Source organism: Barbus barbus, assembly GCF_936440315.1.
Source record: "Barbus barbus genome assembly, chromosome: 13".
Classification (NCBI taxonomy): Eukaryota; Metazoa; Chordata; class Actinopteri; order Cypriniformes; family Cyprinidae; genus Barbus; species Barbus barbus.
Genome location: NC_136741.1, coordinates 9020144 through 9039065, shown reverse-complemented (window position 1 = coordinate 9039065; position 18922 = coordinate 9020144). Strand labels below are relative to the sequence as shown.

Here is an 18922-nt window from a genome sequence, read left to right as displayed (position 1 = left end):
CTCTCACACGTCTATTATTTTAATATTATGGGAGGAGTAAAATTACCATATGTGGTTTCAACAACCAGATGCATTTACACTTGTCCGGTCGATCTTCTTATCGAGATCTTAGTCTATATGCTGTGTTCTGTTAATGCATGGACTTCCTGTTATTTGAAGCGCACTTGCCATCCAGTAATCGCAAAAAGCTTTGTGCTGTCTTACTTTTTAATAATCAAAGGATCAGCTTTAAAATGCTACGAAATTCAAATGATGCGGTTTGGGTGTTCTTTAATGCGGACCACAAGCGCACACTTTCGGTAATATAAACACCAGTACCCCGCGTCCACACGGTCCGTGTATGCGTCCGGATCGCGCGAGCGGAGAGTATCGCACTTAATGCTCAGGCGCGATCTCTTTAGCGCCTCAGTTAAAGCAGCAAGTGAACCCATTATATATTTCGATTTACTACTATAGTATGAAATGAACATGATCAAAAGGTAGGCAATAAGAAAGCCTATAGTACAACTTACTGAAATGTTTTATGTAAAAGCTCATTGTTTCAAACTGAGGAAATGTATAAAGCTTGTAAACATTGCATTGTAATACATTTACCTCAGAATAACCACTCAGTGTCCATAAACTCATCAGTCAGCTAGAAAAATAACTATAAAGAGGAGCGTTTTGCTATATTCATGCACTGTTGCATATTAATATTTTTACTTATTCTGTTGTACATGATTCAACTCCTCCTATAAAATTGCATTTTACTAATGAAGAAAAACAGACTGAATGTGTGAAAGACGTGACAACATTTATAGGATGCACTGCACTCAGTTGCCAAGTGATGCTTATGGTCCATGATATTGGTATAGATTCTGTGTAACGAACAATTCTTTGTGACTGTATATTTCAAGTTGTAAAAGACATTTAATTCACACTTTAAGTGAACCTTGGTCCCTCGGTTGACCTGATCATCTACAAGATGGATTAAAATGCTGATAAAGCCTAGAAAAGATAAGACAAACACATGACAAAATGATTGAAATGTTAAAATAGGGGGGAAAAATAAAATGATAATAATAAAATAAACCACTTTTATTCTGTGGCACCTAAAAAAATAATTTGGCGCCTAAGTTTTTCTTTTATAGGAGCCAATGGCTCCTTACTCGATTTTTTTGTCTGGAGCCCTGACATGGTAAATCCATAGGAATTGTCTTCTTAATATAAAGTGTAACACTTTCTTTACCAAAAAGTGCTGTTAGTCCTGTTACACATTTGTACTTTTATTACCAAAAAGTGTTGCTACTAATATCCTGTTACACATTTGTACTTACACATACCATTCAGGGAGTTGTTACATATGCGTAGTTACACAAACATTAGAATTGTTGATACTATGTACCAGTGTGTACTTACACTGTGGTTACATACTACGTACACATCTAGTTACTATGTAAGTACACAGGTATTAGGGAAATAATATAAAGTGGGACCCTATTCCTTGATAAAATTTCCTATTGTTTTTGACTTTTGTTTTAATGTGTTTTAATATGTTGGCTATCGTTACATGAAAATGAAGAATTCTGTCAGTCTATTGATTGATTTTCCATATCTGCATTGCTCCAGCCGATCTGAATAAATAAGCTATGCACTGGTTTATGTTGAGTGTACGCTCTTCCTTTTTTTCTGTTTAACGACCGCCTAAAATGAAATGATGATAACGCGAGGCAAGCATACGGCATAATCGTGACCTATTTGTAGCAGAATTCATTGAGGGATTTAACAGCGTGATTCAAAGATTAAGTATTTTAAGTCTGTTATATAGAGACACGCACAGTTTTTTTCTTTTGCCATTTTTTGGGGGGTTTCTAGCTTTTAGACTATTCGGATACGAAACTTCCGTTTAAACTACAGTCAAATTAGTCGTAGCGCACATCCCTACTATTTATCTGTTGTTTGATGTAGCATAACAGTTATCGCCTATCATTTTCATCCTCAGTGTTAATACCGGTGCATCCCAAAATGACAAAAAAAAATATTTTATGTTCTTATTGCTTAATAGGGCAAATTTCTGCTAATCTATAAAAAAAATGTAGCTTTTAAGAACTAGATAAATCAGTTTTAAAAAATCAATGATTATTTAGCCATAAAAACTTGTTTTTTGTATTTAATCGTTTATTACTTTGCAAAGGGAAAGTTTCTTCCTGTTGCCTCATGGGCTGCTTGGCCGTTATGTATGATAGAGCCCGAGAGAATCTCTAAACATACCCATTACCCTTTTACTGCCTATGATAAATTCACACCTCCACTGTCTTTAAAAGTCTATGAGGTCACTCAAAGACACCGCTATGGGCTTATTTTTGGGACTGTTTGACCACACACACATTGACGCACACTCTCTTGTAGGCTTCAGGTTTTGGCATGAGTGCTCTTTGGTGGCAGCTAGGCCATGTTGCAGTCTCATTTTTTTAATTAGTGTGGTGCTGCCTTGGACACCAGAGCCCCCACTCCCCTGCCTCACACACTCCATGCCGGTCTGTATTAGTGGCCCAGGCAGAGTAGGAGTGACAGTTCTGCTAATTGCGCCTTGTGGTGACTTATTGGGAGGGTGGCGCTCGCTGGCATCTCACACTGCCAACCCTCAGCAACACTCTGACGTTTCACAGCCTGTCACCAAGCATGAATATCTTAAAGTGTAAAATACATGCATTTTGTATGTGTTTCACACACCCCTTTGTTCCAAGTGAATGTTAGCGATATACATGTTTTCCCATGTTATCTGAGTTTAATGGCGCAAAACTTTTTTACACAGTAGGGCTTTTGCGATATCACTATATTTCACTGCATGATTATTGAGTCCAAAAGAAATTATGATAATAAGAGAGTGCTTCAGGGATGATGTATTTGTGTATGCCAAAACCTGCAAACAAGCTAGAATTTTAGCACCTCTTGTTTCATCTTCCTGAAGTCGGTAGGGTGTTTTGAATGACTTTTTGGTTCAGTGGATTAAATAAGGTATGTGGTTAACGCAAGCTCAGGATATTTTCACATTTTATTCTACAACATATTATACATCAGTCTTGAAAAAGGCAGTTGCTAACAAGTAGCTAAATGGGACTAGTTTTGTCAGGGACATTAAATGCCAATACACTAAACAGGTAAACTCAACTACTCACTAGTCCATATTTATATCCCTATTGTGTTTATAATCGCACTCTTGCAAACTATTCTAACTCAGAATTTGACGCAAGATATATTTTTTTAAGGTAAACATTGAAAGAGTTGTCAAAAGCTTAATGGTGGTGACATTAAAGTCATGCGTTTTGGCAAGTGTACTGTATTTGAAGGAATGCTTCACCCAAAAATAGAAAAATATTCTGTCATTAATTACTCACCCTCATGCCATTCCAAACCTGTTAGACCTTCGTTCGTCTTCAGAACACAAATTAAGAAATTTTTGATGCATTCCGAGAGCTCTCTGGCCTTCCATAGACAGCAAGGATTCTTACACGATCAAAGCTCAGAAACGTAACAAGGAGATCGGTAAAATAATCCATGTGACATCAGTGGTTCAACCGTAACTTTACGAAGCTATGAGAATACTTTTTGTGCACAAAGAAAACAAAAATAACAACTTAATTCAACAATTTGTCTCCTCCGTGTCACCCTGTAGCACCATTTTGGAGAGTATCACATACATAAACAACATATGAAATGTATGTACGCGAATACATTGTTTGCGTTCAGATCAAAGCGTAAACAACGTCAAAAGCGTATCCGCGTATGGTGCTGCTGACACAGAACAGCATACGTTGTTTATGTATGTGATTCTCTCCAAAATTGTGCCGGGGTAATGCGGAGGAGTAAAGTCATTATTTTTATTTTCTTTGCGCACAAAAATTATTCTCATAGCTTCGTAAAGTTACGGTTGAACCACTGATGTCACATGGATTATTATAACGATCTCCTTGCTACGTTTCTGAGCCTTGATCATGTAAGGACACTTGCTGTCTATGGGAGGGTCAGAGAGCTCTCGGAATGCATCAAAAATATCTTAATTTGTGTTCCAAAGATGAACAAAGGTCTTGCGGGTTTGGAACAACATGAGGGTAATTAATGACAGAATTTTTATTTTTGGGTGAACTATCCTTTTAAGCTTCAAAATGCATAAAACTGGAACCATTAAGATCATAATGAACCAAATGTGTAAGATTTGTAAACTTTTGTTGGTCACACAGCTTATTTTTGCAATAATCCAAAAAAGCCAATGGAAAAAAAAAAACATTGTCCTTTTGTCGAGGGAACCAAGGTGATGGAAACTTACTTTCTCAACCATGGTGAAATCTACAGGATGATGAAGGTGGGGGAACAGGTTGGTGCTAGTGCCCTGTTTGCACATATTATTGATCTGCACCTTGTCTTTTTTTACGGAAACCAAAAACTCCAAGAATCGTTAGCTAACTTTTTCCGGGTGTGCATAGAGTTTCTTGCTTATGTCTGTCATCTCCTCTGACATGATATTGCGCGGCAGTAGTAGCTACACAATGTGTTGTCATCTATTTTATGACTGGTGTCAACCAGCATTCTGGTGCAGTATTGCCACCTGCTATGTGGGACTTTTTATGGTATTATTATATATGTGTAGTATTAACATGATGTCATTTTAAATATCATGGTTTTCATCAATAACGGTATATTGAGACACCTCTATTACACAATAGATATCATTATAAAAAGGACTTTGAGTGAAGACTTTGTGTTCTACATGAGTGTCGTCTGTTCTAGAGGGGTCTTACCTCCATCAGACAGCTGAGATATTGAGCTCCACACACTGCCTGACTCCCGTAGCCATATGCGTCGTCATGAGCAATGCCTGGCCTATAATAATTCAGCAGTAAGTGGCTAAAAAAGAGCCTCTTTATTGCCAGATATCGGTCTCTGAAAGGGCAGAGCTAACAGATTTCAAATTAGACCCGGCTTTTAATCTGGGCCGGGGTGCAGGTGTGCGTCCCCAAAACTGAGATCAGATTGGGCCCTGGGGACTAGGATGAGGGGGGTGAGTTGGGGAGACCTGCTGGGTTTCATTCTTCCTCAAATCCAGACGTAGACGGAGAGCGATGTGCTATTAATGTCCCATGAACCGCTTACTCGCTGAACTTTCTCTTTGTGGGGAAGGAAAGAAGAAAAATCACATTTCAGATTTGAAAAATGAAACAAATCCTTGTTTCTGTCAATTACTTTTCTTCCTTTCACCAGCGTTATCCTGTCAGTGCCGTCAGGCATTCACGGAGGTCCATTTCTTCAGCATTAACTAGCTGATCCTGTGATGGTCAGCCTCTGACCTCTTCCCTCCGAGAAGACTGGTGATATGAGCCAACTCATGGCCTGTATGTTAAAACAGCTCTCGGTGTCGCTGTCTCTCCTTGCCTTTTTCTCTTTCACTGACAGAAAGCGCTGCGCAAATGTTTCAAATAATTGGCTGCCCTGTTCTAATTCATCTGTAAAAGGACTTCTTGATTAGATTAGGCTAATAGACATTATTTTTTACATGACTGCCTACCATTGCCCATAATCATGTCCCAACTAGGTTAACAAGCTTTCCAATTTACTATTGACATTAAACTGGCTGACAAGAACCAATCAGAGCGCAGCATATTATGAGGACTGATAATATGAACCAAGAGGGCATTTAATGCATGAATCATCACATCATCTACCTTTTCATCCAATTTAATACAGAATAAATAATGTGTATATATTTGCGTGGCTTTTTCTCTCCCTCTCCCTTGCTCTGTCAGTGTGGCGTTTTCATGGGTATTTTATTTAGGACAGTAAAAGCTATGAATAAATGTCATGTTTCATAATTTTTTGTTTAAATACTTAATTTTGAAGTGTTAAATCTGTTAATATGAAAGATTGACAAGTATGACAGTTAGTCGAAGACTTTGTTCTTGTGCAGGAAATTTGGCTTTGAATCTAGCCTGCGTCACAACTAGTTCCTTTCCTTTCTTTTCCGTCATAGATGGAGCTTGTGGGAGCATATTGAGTACAGATACTCAAAGATTAAGCCCTGTGCTGTTTTACTGATGCTTAGCACATTTCTTTTTAGTCTCTTTCTATCTCACGCACGCTTTTCTCTCTTTGCCCTTTGGCCCCCATTTGCATGCTGCCACTGAAGCGTTCTGATCCAGTTAATGGAACCTCATATGAGTGTGGCCCATTGCCTCCAGTGGGACTGATTTGAGTGTAGCGCAGGCCAGAGCTCAGTCAGAATCAGAATCGCTAAGTGGCCATAATATTAAAAGAAGCGCTGAGCTTAATTATCTGTGTCTATCCAAGGGCAGCTAACGACTAGGCTGGAGAGGATAATTGATTTCAGGCCCTTGTTTTTTCCTTGTTAGAAAAAGGGGGGGGGGGGGGGGGGGGGGGGTTAGGAACAGAGCTTCTCTTAGAGTAAAATTGTCTCTTTGTGGCCTTGTTCACCCCATGAATGCTGTCTGTCAGTGATGTTTAGTTTTTGCAAAGTTTTGTATGTTTTGCAGAAAATAGTGAGTTTGAGAATCATTGGCAGCCCGTTTTTTTAGTTGGTGGTCCATTTGCTTTGATGTGAGACCCTTTCACTTTTTGTGAAAGCCCTTTCACAAATTCCAGTATAATCCACTGAATTAATTTGTTAAATAATTATATGTTGTTGATTAAAACAAGTGAGGAAAACACAGGAGTTTTTCACCTTCAAGAGTACAATAAGAGAAAGATCAGAGAACCTGCAACATAGTGCATGACATATTTATGCACCAAAACAAGAGTTTAAACTTTGCCATCCATGTTGAAAAACTGTCAGAGCAACCAACATATTGAAAACTTTGGAACAACCTTTACACACTCATTTTAGAACATTTTTATCATGCAGACTTCTACATGCAGTAAAGTAAATCTGATCACTGATTGGTCACAAGATATGCATTTGAGACATGTAAAGATTTAAGGTAGGCATATGCGTCTTTAGTCTTTAAATAAGGGTTAACACACTGAGATGAATGAGCGTGCATGTTTGCGTCTGCGCATGCGCAGGTAAATGTGCACCGCTGTCTGTTTGACAGATTTAGCCTGTCAGAGTTCATTACCTGTGAGTCAGTAGGGCACTAATGAGCTGAATTAGTGGTATAATTAGCCTGAAAGAAAAGAGCATCAGCGTCGATCTCCTCACTATGAATTTCTCTTTCTTTTGTTTTACTCCGTACAACCTGAAATCGGTGATCTGATCTCACTCACACAAGGTAGTTAGCATCCGATATGTGGTCTTTCTGAACTCTCACAGAAGTTCAGAGGTGTGTGTGTGTGTTTGGGGTGGGGATCTCTGGGGCCAGTGGCAGCTGGAGGGCTGTCCTGTCACGGGCGGCTGCATTAGCGGACGCCTGTCAGTGTTGGGTAAACAGCCGCTGGCTTTGAGCTGGACAGGAAGCGCTGGCAAGTGGGTAAACACAAGCCCATAAAGTGATCGTCCAGGGAGAGCACAAAGCACATACACACTCACAAACAAGAAACCATCCTGACAAGGGATTGATGTAGACTCCCGATAATTCCCCTGTAACCCGGCCTGTTGCATTCCAGCAGCGATGAAGCTACTGTCTAACCCCCTGCCTTCCCCTCAGGTAAATGTCCCAAAACAGCAATGCAGCACATTTTAATGAAGCTGTCACGCAAACAGATGTTTGCCATGAACACAGCTTTACAAACACAGTAATTGTAGTTTGCATCAAAATAACAGTTTCCACAGTTACTGTTACTATAATGAAACCACCTTCATTACAAATTAAAATGACAAAGATTCAAAAGATTTCTTACATGTTTTAAAGCAAATCCCACATAAATGTTTTATGGTTTTACTGTATTATAGTCAATCACACAATGTACTTTTTTAAAAATAACTATCTATTAATCTATCTATTAATTAAATCTGAATGCATTAAACATTCGATTCATACGTACAATGGCTTGAATACACCTCTTTTGTGATAAACATGTTTTTAATTTTTGAATTAAAATTCTTTATATTTTTGGTGCTCATAGTGTCAAAAATTTGAATGATGGACTTACTGTTCTGATATCATAATAAAGAAAAATGGATGAAAGCTTATTAAAAGGATGGTATTCTTGAGTAGTTTGTAGTTTTTTTTAAATATCAGATAATGTGACCTTTTTTGACAAGTAAAATGTGATATGGTACTACCACCCTAAATAAATAAATAATTCATGATATTTATAAAAATGTTTATTTTTTTAATTTTTTTTATAATAATGATAAAGAAAAGTACACTTACACTGCAGGTATTGAAGGTGGAAAGAAAATATGTTATTGCTTTTGGTTTAATGGTCACACTGCATTACATATTTAGTCATTAAGATTAAATTTAGTTTTTTGAAGCCATATGAAACCTATATGAATACAAAGAGTACATCTGTAGAAACTTTGCACATGTATTTTAAACTAACTTTAGAGATTCCTTTATCGTAGACAGTGTTATTTATTACTGACCAAGAAACCGTAGTTGTCACAGTCATTTTTCTGCAAACAAAACTTTACATTAGGTTCAGACTTGTTGTCTTATTACAGGTAACCATTTTGGATCTAACGTGCATGGCCAGTAATTTTTAATTAAACTCCTGCTGAAACCTGCCGTCTGCTAACAGCATTTTCTCCCCAGTATTCCCACACAGAGTGATACACGGTCATGGAACAGAGTTGCTAATTAATTCAATTAGCCGTCTTCCTATGTAAGGACAAATTCCCCAAGATTCAGATGAGGTAATAATGATTGTGTGTGTGTGTGTGTGTGTGTGTGTGTGTCCTGATTACCCTTTCCTACTGACACCAGGTGGTAAGCAGCTCCCGTTCTGACCCCTGGGTATCATTTGCTCTTTTATTTTTCACATTTGTATTTGATTATCTTGTCATCATACAGATACTTGTATGCTTGACTTTACAGTTGCTTGACTTTGTGAATTTGACATACAAAGACAACGTAGTTATTTTTGTACAGGTTTTTTGTGTGTGTGTGTGTGTGTGTGTGTGTGAATTAAAGTGGTAGGGTGGGCTTTAAGACAAGAATAGGAGGCAGCAGGTGACCTATTTTCTCCTGTTTGTGTGTGTGTGTGTGTGTGTGTGTGTGTGTGTGTCTTTTCCGAGAGGTTCAATCGTACCGCCCATCCTCTCCCTTTACACTTGTCACCATGACTTCTGAACCGTTTTTGATGCCTTTTGTTGCCCATTCACACTCCATTGATGTGAGCACAAGTGTGTTCGTGCACGTTTAGAGAGACAATCAAACAGTCTTCCTCAAGGTCTATAGATTGAACAGTAATTCAAATCTAAACACATTTGTTAACCCAAAACAGCCCCACAAAAGCTTTTAGCTAGATTTCTTTTTGTTAGTGCTGTCAAACGATTCATCGCATCCAAAATAAACGTTTTTGTTTACATAATATATGTGGGTGTACTGTGTATATTTATTATGTATATATAAATATACACACATACAGTATATATTTAGAAAATATTTACATGTATATATTTATATTACAGATAAATATATTTAATATATAAACATAACATATTTTTCTTAATATTAACATGTATGTGTGTGTATTTATATAGACAATAAATGTACACCGTACACACACATATATTATGTGAACAAAAACTTTTATTTTGGATGCGATTAATCGTTTGATAGTACTACTGTGGTGAGTGGGGCGGGGCCGAGAGCCGTGGGAACGGAGCGAGGCCGGTGGAGTTAATGATAATGAGCGACACCTGCGACACTCACCGGTCTCGAGTCCCACGGAGGAGCTCCGGAAGGATAAAAGGAGGAGTGACGACAGTGGAAGACGAGAGAGGACCAGGCCTGGATATTATTTTGTGTTTTGTGTGCGGCAGTCGTCCGTGAGGGGCTGCCGCTGTACTTTTACATTTGTTTATTTTTGTTATTAAATCGTTAAATGTTTGCCGGTTCCCGCCTCCTTCTTCCCGACCTACGAACGTTGTTACATCGCTCCAGCACCACCGTCGCCTCGGGCAGCCAGCGGCCGTCCCCGCTACTCCCTGCTGCCCGATCTCCTCAGCACCGCGATCCCCCTCAGCAGCGAGGGCTCTCTGACAGCGTGTCCCTCCTTCCTCCCGGGTTTCGGCACCAATGTAACAACGTTCGTAGGTCGGGAAGAAGGAGGCGGGAACCGGCAAACATTTAACGATTTAATAACAAAAATAAACAAATGTAAAAGTACAGCGGCAGCCCCTCACGGACGACTGCCGCACACAAAACACAAAATAATATCCAGGCCTGGTCCTCTCTCGTCTTCCACTGTCGTCACTCCTCCTTTTATCCTTCCGGAGCTCCTCCGTGGGACTCGAGACCGGTGAGTGTCGCAGGTGTCGCTCATTATCATTAACTCCACCGGCCTCGCTCCGTTCCCACGGCTCTCGGCCCCGCCCCACTCACCACAACTACTTTTTATATATAACATTTTTGAGCACTGTTTTTGTATTTAACAGACATTTTAAGAGGTTATCTTTTTCCATTAGCCAGCCGGGATTGGCCCTTAGCAACGCTGCTAACTGGGGAAGGCATGCGTTTCAGAGGGCAGTGAAGTGCTCCACATTTCCTCTAGACACAGAGGGGCAGTGGGGAGACCCTGCCGAGCCTCTTCCTCTCTGTTTTCCCCTCCTCTATCTCCCTCCTCCACGGCTCCCAGGATGCTTTGTGTGGGGGCTGTGGTCCGTGGCCCTCGTGCCAGCCCTCTCACTCACCCTGGGCTGACCAGCAGCACCCGGAACATTCCGTGCTGCTAGACCCCCCTCTCAAAACACACACAGTTAATAAAATGCTTCAACTTTCCCACAGAAGCAGCAGCTTTTCTCTACTCCTCCGGACTTCTCTCTTCCCTTTCTCTCCTTCCTGCTCTTTCATCCCTCCTGTGTTCAAATGATCAATGCTGATATTTCTGTATATTTGTGCTATATAATTGGTCTGGATGAATTGCATTTCATTGCATTTTCCCCTGTTCTGTTTGACACCATTCTCAACCATGGACTTTGATATACACTACAGGTCAAAAGTTTTAAATGTTTTATCTTCAGTGTCAAAGTAAAGCAAAGTGAACCAGACGTTATGCTTATAGTCAAATGTCTGACTTTAGTTTGACATCAACAGGTGATTGCTACTTGCCTCTCTCCCATGTGTGCCATGTTTGTGTGTGTGTGCACTTATGTCTGTGAGGCGTGAGGCTAGCTGTGACCTTAGACAGAAAATCTTTGAGTGTGCTGTGGGGGGTTCAGGTCCATCAGCATGGCTTTGCTGCTTTGATTAAGAAGGATGTCACTAAACCATCGATCCCCTGGGCTATTGATTACCTATTTTTATCCATTTTTATCCATCTGCCTCTCTGATAAAATGTTATCTCCTCTGCACTCTGGCCCCTGACATCCATACATGGCTAATTTGTAATCAGGGTGTCTGAATTTAACCCTTTGAGACACAGTTGAGTTCATTTATTATCACTTTAAGCATGATATTTGAGATATATTTCATTATTTAAATTTTTTGTTTATTAAAAGTAATTGGTGGTTTTTAATGCACTTGCAATAATAGATTTGATTTACACACTAGTGCAATGGTCTCCTATATCTCCCGGTAGCCTATGTGCAAGACTATATTTGTGAGCTGATATACATCTCTGGTACTTCTATTAATAATTTTAATACTTTCAATAATAATAATAATGTCAGTTATGTTGTACATCATTTTTCGTTTGTCTCTTTTTGGCATTTTAAATAGGATTGTTAATATAACTACTTTTAAATCATTTTGATCATTTGGAATAATTGTAAGACATTTTGGGGCCTCCCTCGTCTCTTTTTGGCCTTTTAAATAAGATTATGTTAATATAACTACATTTAAATCAATTTGATAATTTGAAATAATTGTAAGACATTTTGGGGCCTCCCTGGAAGTTATCAGACCCCCTGGCTGACAACCACTTGACTTCTTTTTTTTTTTTAAAGGCCACTGGACAATATAATGCTCATGAAAAAATTAATAGGTATACACAAGTTTTATTTAAAACATACACTAAATTTGCATGAAAACTTTTTAACCCTAAGCCTTATTTACACGATATTTAGTATTGTGAAATTTTAAAATTTTGGACAATTTAAAAAAAAAAAAAGGTCTATCACTAGCAAACACATTTTTTTCAACAAATTTGTGCCACCAATCTCCATGTCTACTGTTCATTATATTTGAGAGAAATTTTAAACTGTTGTGAGGCATAGAAGTACAGTCCATCGTACATTAGTGCATCTTTTCCTGGAATTGTGCTGATCATTCAGATGATAAAACATCCACAAGTCCTAGTCTATACTTCTCCATCACAATTAGTTTTTATTTATATCAAATTAAATGTCTATTGCAAGGTCTGTTCATCAAAACCTGAAAATAGAATCGACTCCATTGGTGTTTAAGATAGATTTTTGTCTTTACGTCTGTGATCATCGGCTGTCCACTTTGTTCCTGTCCAGATGCTCCTTTTGAGGAGGAATTGTGACGGTTGGATGTCTGTTCTTTGGTCTCATGGGTTTGGACTCCCTGAGGGGCAGCTGTGTTTTAGGGAACAGCTCAATATCCTCTGCCCAACTCCCTTCCCCTCCTCAGGGGTATCAGAACTCCCTCTGCCCCTCAGAGATAGTAGCTGAAGCTGAACTAATCCCGAGTTGTCTGAGAAAGGCTGTTTACTCTGCGGGGATTAACAGAGATCAAGTGCTATCATAGCACAGTTTGAGGAGGGGATGCTGTAAACGATCCAACGATTGCTGATGACCCTCTCCTGTTCGCGGTAACCCTGTCAAACATACACTTGCGTTCTTACACTTTTATGCCACTTCTGTGTATCACTTGCTTCCTCTCTGTTTTCATTTCGGGAGTTTGAAACTTTACACAAGTTCTGTCCACAAGTTTTGCGGTAATATGTAAAATAGGAATACCCTGGAGAGCTGCTTTATAGTAAAAACTTAAGTTGTAGTTCTAATTGAAAGCCACGCTAACACTGTTTCTTCATGTTTGATACTGTAAAGTGCTTTCTTAACTGCTGTTTTCTCACCGTTGTCATTTTTGTAGATGTTTACTTATACATATGTTTTGTTAGATGAAAGCACAAACCACATATTTACATATTAATCTAATTGCCATTCCCAGTAGAATGGACGGCATCAGGATGTTTGCTAACAGTATGCCACTTCTCAGGTATTTTGAACTTTTTTTTTTACCTTTAAGTAGGACTGAGCGATAAAATGATAGCAATTAATTATCGCAATATACTTTCCTCGATAAAACGATAACAAGAGTTCGATAAATGTTTGATATAATGTTGATGTGATAAAAGTGGAACAAAACTTTTTAACCGTGCCAAAAACCGGCCGATTATATTACAAATGTCTCTGATTTAAACTAGTTTAAAGCCAGATGAAACAGCGCTGACAAACAGGAGAAACACTGTGTGCAGCAATACAATCAGAAGGCTGTTCAATATACAAATTGCCATTGTATTAAATTTGCATCTGCATCTTAACTCAAGCTACTACTACAGTCAATTCAAGCTACTGTCAAAACTGCATTTCTAAGAGACACAGAATGTAGTATTAATATTGCAGCCTGCACTGCAAACTGTGCTGAAGATACGCATCATCAAAGTCAGGCGACGCAAACCTGTTTCATGATTTTTCATTTATTAAAACATGCAGAAAATAAGAAATACATTTTTCTATTACGATATTTATTTTGTTAAGGAAAAATGACAGCAAAAGTGTAAAGAATTCAAGAACGTGAAGTGTTTGTGATGTTCTGACCAGAAAGAGTAGTTTAAAACCACAATTAATGTTCTGGTATCTACAACTTTCACTTAGGACCAAAATCTGCCTTTAAACTTAAGAAAGAGATAAAGATTTATCGTATTTTTTAACATATTGCTCATCCCTACTCCTAAGCGAGGACCAAAAAAGATCTTTGATGTGAGTGTATTGCGACCTTTACAGTCCATGAAGTGAGACATAAATTTACACACATAGACAGCAACCATTCAGAATGTCTCCTGTGGTTATATTTTTTCTGTTCTGCTCAGTATAGTATTTTTTCTATGTATTAAGGTCTAGATTCTGCTGTGTGTAATAGAGATGTGAGAGCTAGTAAATGTTTGGCGCAGGACTGGGAACGAAATCAAAAAGCTGTACAGGAATCCCATCAAATTTTAAATGTCAGTTGGAATGAGAGCCAGATCAAAACATGCCACCGGTGTGAACCATGTGTTGACAGCCCAGCATTAATTCAATCCTGAGCCTAAATCTGGTTTCTGTGTGTGTGTGTGTGTGTGTGTTTTCAGAGAGGAACGTGAGCGCTGGATCAGAGCCAAATATGAGCAGAAGTTGTTTTTGGCATCGCTGACATGCACAGAGCTGACTTTGGGACAGCAGTTACTGCGGGCCACGGCGGAGGAAGACTTACGCTTCGTGGTCATACTGCTGGCCCACGGCTCCAGAGATGAGGTCAACGAAACCTGTGGGGAAGGTGATGGCCGGACAGCCCTACACCTGGCCTGCCGCAAGGGGAATGTTGTGATCACACAACTGCTCATATGGGTATGAGCTACACTTTTTTTTTTAACACACTTTTTCAATATCATTTTCTGATATTGTATCAGACTGATGTAGATCATTTTTTTTTATATTTATATGTCTATCCAGTGTTGGGGATAACGCATTACAAGTAACTTGAGTTACATAATCAGATTACTTATTTTTTAAAGTAACTAGTAAACTAAAGTAATGCATTACTTTTTCATTTACAGTAAAATATCTTTTACTGTAGTTACTTTTTCAAATAATTAACGCCAACAGCTCTCCTGTCCCCATGTTGAGAAAAATCTGCAGTAAGTGCAGAGGCGTTGTGTGCAATGTGTAAATACAGTAGTTACTGTAGTTCTACACTAAATATGAACTTGCATATACTCATCTCACTTGCACAAAAACAGTATTCCTCAAAATGAATAAAAGCTTAAATGCAAACACAGAATATGACGCAAACCTTTAGTAATTAAATATGCTAATAATTGAATTTATATTTCCTTCAGCCTGAAGCTTATTCATTTCACTTTTGGTGTGAAAGGGCTTTTACATATGCCAAAAATATGTTAAGTTATAATATGAATATAATTAAGTTAAGTTATATAAGTTTTTTTATATTAAAAACATACAAGCAGGCCCAGCCCAGATGAGAAAAGGTAATCAATTGGTTATTTTTTAGGGAGTAACTTATTATTGTAATTCTCAAAGCAAAATGTTGAGATAAGGGACCTTATTAAAATGTTAATGTAATATTAAAACAATATTTTTATAATATGAATAAAAATAATTTTAATGACGCATATGCCGAGGCGCAGGTATAACACATGGCAGCTGACAGCTGACTTTCCCTCATTTACTCTAATTTTCATTATTTAAATGTCGTTTTCTGTTCTTAGGATCATAATAATAGTATGTTCTCTCTCTTTGTAGTACGGCGTTGATGTCATGGCACGGGATGCTCACGGCAGTACGGCATTGGCATACGCAAGGCAGGCTAACAGTCAGGAGTGTATGGACGTCCTCCTGCAGTACGGGTGTCCTGACGAGCGTTACCCGCTCATGGCCACCCCAAACCTGTCACGCAGGAACAATAACCGCAATAACAGCTGCAGCAGCATGAACAGTGCAGTTATATGAGAAGTACACTCACATACACATGAACATATATTCTGGTCAGCACTCCTCCTCCCTCCCTACACACACCTTCATATGTACAGCTCCACCACTACATCAGAATCATGAGACTATACCAGACTCAAGGGAAAGACCCCGACGCTGATGATGACGATGAAGAAGCATGAGCAGAGCTACTGTGTTTGCCTGACTTTACAATTCCACTGGTTGAAAAAGTTGTCATGGCAAGGCTTGGCCAATCATGTGTCATCCATCTTTTTTTGTTTTTGGGAGAGTGTCCCACATCTAATGTCTCGCTGCATTGTGGAACAAAAATTTTAAAAATCCCGGACTTTTTAAGCTACAGTTTAAGCTACCAAGTGCATGATGGGAGAATAGAGTGTGGGTTTGGTAACTGGTGAGCAGGTGTCAGCATTTGCTCCCTGTCTCTAATAGATGACAAAGCAAGACAGGAAATGATGGGGCAGCATGGGATACTTTTACGCCGGAAGAACCAGAGAACTTCACTTGGTCGCCATGTGTGTCTGGACTTCCATCTCACTTCTGTCTGATCTCATTCTTTGCATCTGTTCTTACTCTTTTACATCAGTATGTCCATTATGTCTTTTTTTAAAGGAATGTGAAAGGTTGAAATGCCAATTTTTGGAAAACACCCTAATATTGAGTCCTAAGTTTGTATCTGACATGGTCTTTTAAACTGTTTTTGTTTAACATTGTTGAGTAGCATTTGTCTAAGTGCTCATTACCGGACCAATGGAAGATTCTTAAAAACAAGTGTTTTAAGATGTACGTTTCTCAGAAGTAAAAGGGAATTGCGCTTTTATTTAGCAGATTTTTTTATCTTTAAACACATTAATCTAACCTTATATGTCGCCCATCCATCAGCTCACTCTTTACTTCAGCTCACAGTGAAGTGTGCAGACATTGATTCAGATGAACCATTTTTCAGAAGTGAAATAATTCAGAAGTGCAGGGCTGAAGCTCAGTCTGACCTCAAGTGTTCATCATTAAAATCTCCACAGGATATCAGGCAAATGCAAGACTTTTTGTCGTGCAAAGACTGAAGTCTGCTTATGGTGGCCGTTGCTTTCATATAGTGACGTTCCTCTCTCAGGTCATCTTCATCCGTTGCTGTTCACACACTTAACTGCAGAGTCCTGAACCTCTTGTATCTCAAAGAAGAGAAGGGCTCTCTGGGTCTGTACATACTCTTCTTCCTTCTCTCTCACACATTCTATTTTCTCTGTAAGTAGTGGACTATATAAAAAAAGCATTTCAAGAAAACTCTCCCCCTGACAAAAGGCATCATTATATATTTTTATCTCACCCCCTTCTTGTTTCAATGCGGTCTGAAGTTGCAAGTGTGCCTGTTTTGAGTCGAGTTCACTCTTTCTCTGAATCATTCTTCATAGCTTAGTTTTCCTAGCCTTTGTCGTCTTCCTTTATCGTGTGTCAAGGAGTATTAAAGCAATACGAAGTCTAAATTCAGCCAGGTAGACAACATGAGTAATAGTTTTTCACCGCGTTTTGGACGTCACCACAGCAGTCTGAGCTGCCGTTGTTATTGAGAGACGTAAAGCCGATGTAAGACTCCGTCTCAGGACGTATATATATCATTACAGGAGATCCCATGAAGGCTTTGATATTGACTTATTCCATAATATGATTTGATGGGCTTTGATCATTTAATCTCAGCTCCCATTGATTTTACTCTTCACTAGGTAGTAGAAATGTGAAGGTACTTGGCTTAGGGTTGAAGATGGGAGATCTGTGTTGTAGAATGTATCTTCCGCAATACAATACAAATATAGTTGATAGACATTTGGGACTGTGTAGAGAATCTTAACTAGTTTTTCTGAGCTTTCGAAGGAAAGCGGTGAGAGTTGAAAAGCTTTAGTGAAGGACGTGAGAATAGAAACTAAGAGAGAGTATTGATGTTGATTTTCAGCTCATAAGGGTGCAGTTTTCGCCTTGTATATATAACGTAGCAGGCCTTTAGAGGCTTTACCACAATAACCATTATTTATGACTAAATGCACTACAGAACACAGATCACTAGTTGTGAAGAACCCACAATATAATGTCCACTCTGAATCCTTTCCGTGGAAAAACAGCTTTTGTTTTTGATCTTTTTGCATGAATGGATGTAAATGTTCTCTTCCTTGTGTAAATGTCTTCGTCTTCATAAAAATGACTGTACCCTGACAGGTGACGCTAAAGAGTCTGCCATTTTAATATGAAAAAATACTTTTTATCAACTTGTGAACATTTCTTCTTTTTTTTTTTTGTCCGTCCTCCTATCTGCTTCTTTTGTAATTCTTCTCCTTGGGTAAAACGTCTTTTTGGATCATCTGTCCATCTGTAACTGAATAAAGAAAGCACGAATGAGCAAAATAAACAAAAAAAGCCAATACCGTAACGGCAACCAAAGCATCACGTCACCCCTTGCAAGCAAATAATGCAGACTTAAAGGGGGCTTTATCAGTACCTTCCAAATTGCTTGAACATATCCTCAGTTTTATTTCCGTTTCCATTCGCCAGTCGTCGCTTTGTGTAAATAGTTGTAAAGATTGAGAAAAACCTTGTTTTTGTTTGTGTTTGTTACCTCATTTCAATGACAGTCTCCATGTCACGTTCAAACCCAAGAAACCCATTTAATTATTTATGAATATGCTAATCTGAAAGGGGAGGAGCTCTCTCACACTACTTGGGTTTTGCATTTGTTCCTTTATTCAGTCCATCGGTATAACAACTATCATTCTGATTCGAATTATCGGTGTTGTATTTCTAATTATTATTGTTATTATATTGAGTTTGTGTCAGCTGTACAGTACTGTGTTGAAAAATTATACCTGATGCAGAGTCTTATACTGTATGTGTCTCTTTTCAATAAAAAGCTTCTTAATAATGTTCTCTTTTTGATTTTTACCCTTTTATTTTGTATTCTATTTATTGTGAGATGTACCAAATTACATTTATTTATTATTGGTTACACTTTATTTGAAGGTGTTCTTGTTACAGTGTAATTATACATTTAAGTACTGAATAATATTAACAACGTGTACTTACATTGGGTTAGGTTTGAGATTAGGGTTTGCTTTAGGGTTATTGCATGTGATCATGCACAATATTGTG

General features: G+C 38.6%; 1 protein-coding gene across 2 annotated transcripts in view; it reads left to right on the top strand.

The window, feature by feature from the left end:
- The window catches only part of LOC306878681 (arf-GAP with GTPase, ANK repeat and PH domain-containing protein 1), a 206450-nt gene extending 187750 nt beyond the window's left edge, over nucleotides 1–18700 (top strand). The window contains exons 17-18 of one of the 2 annotated variants that reach the window (XM_079431163.1): nucleotides 14413–14668; nucleotides 15584–18700. In XM_079431163.1, coding sequence (XP_079287289.1) covers nucleotides 14413–14668; nucleotides 15584–15790 — 463 coding nt within the window. In that variant the 3' untranslated portion in view covers nucleotides 15791–18700. The remainder of the gene's footprint in view (nucleotides 1–14412; nucleotides 14669–15583) is intronic. The other variant, XM_079431162.1, reaches the window with a different exon arrangement.
- Nucleotides 18701–18922: the final 222 nt, after the last annotated feature.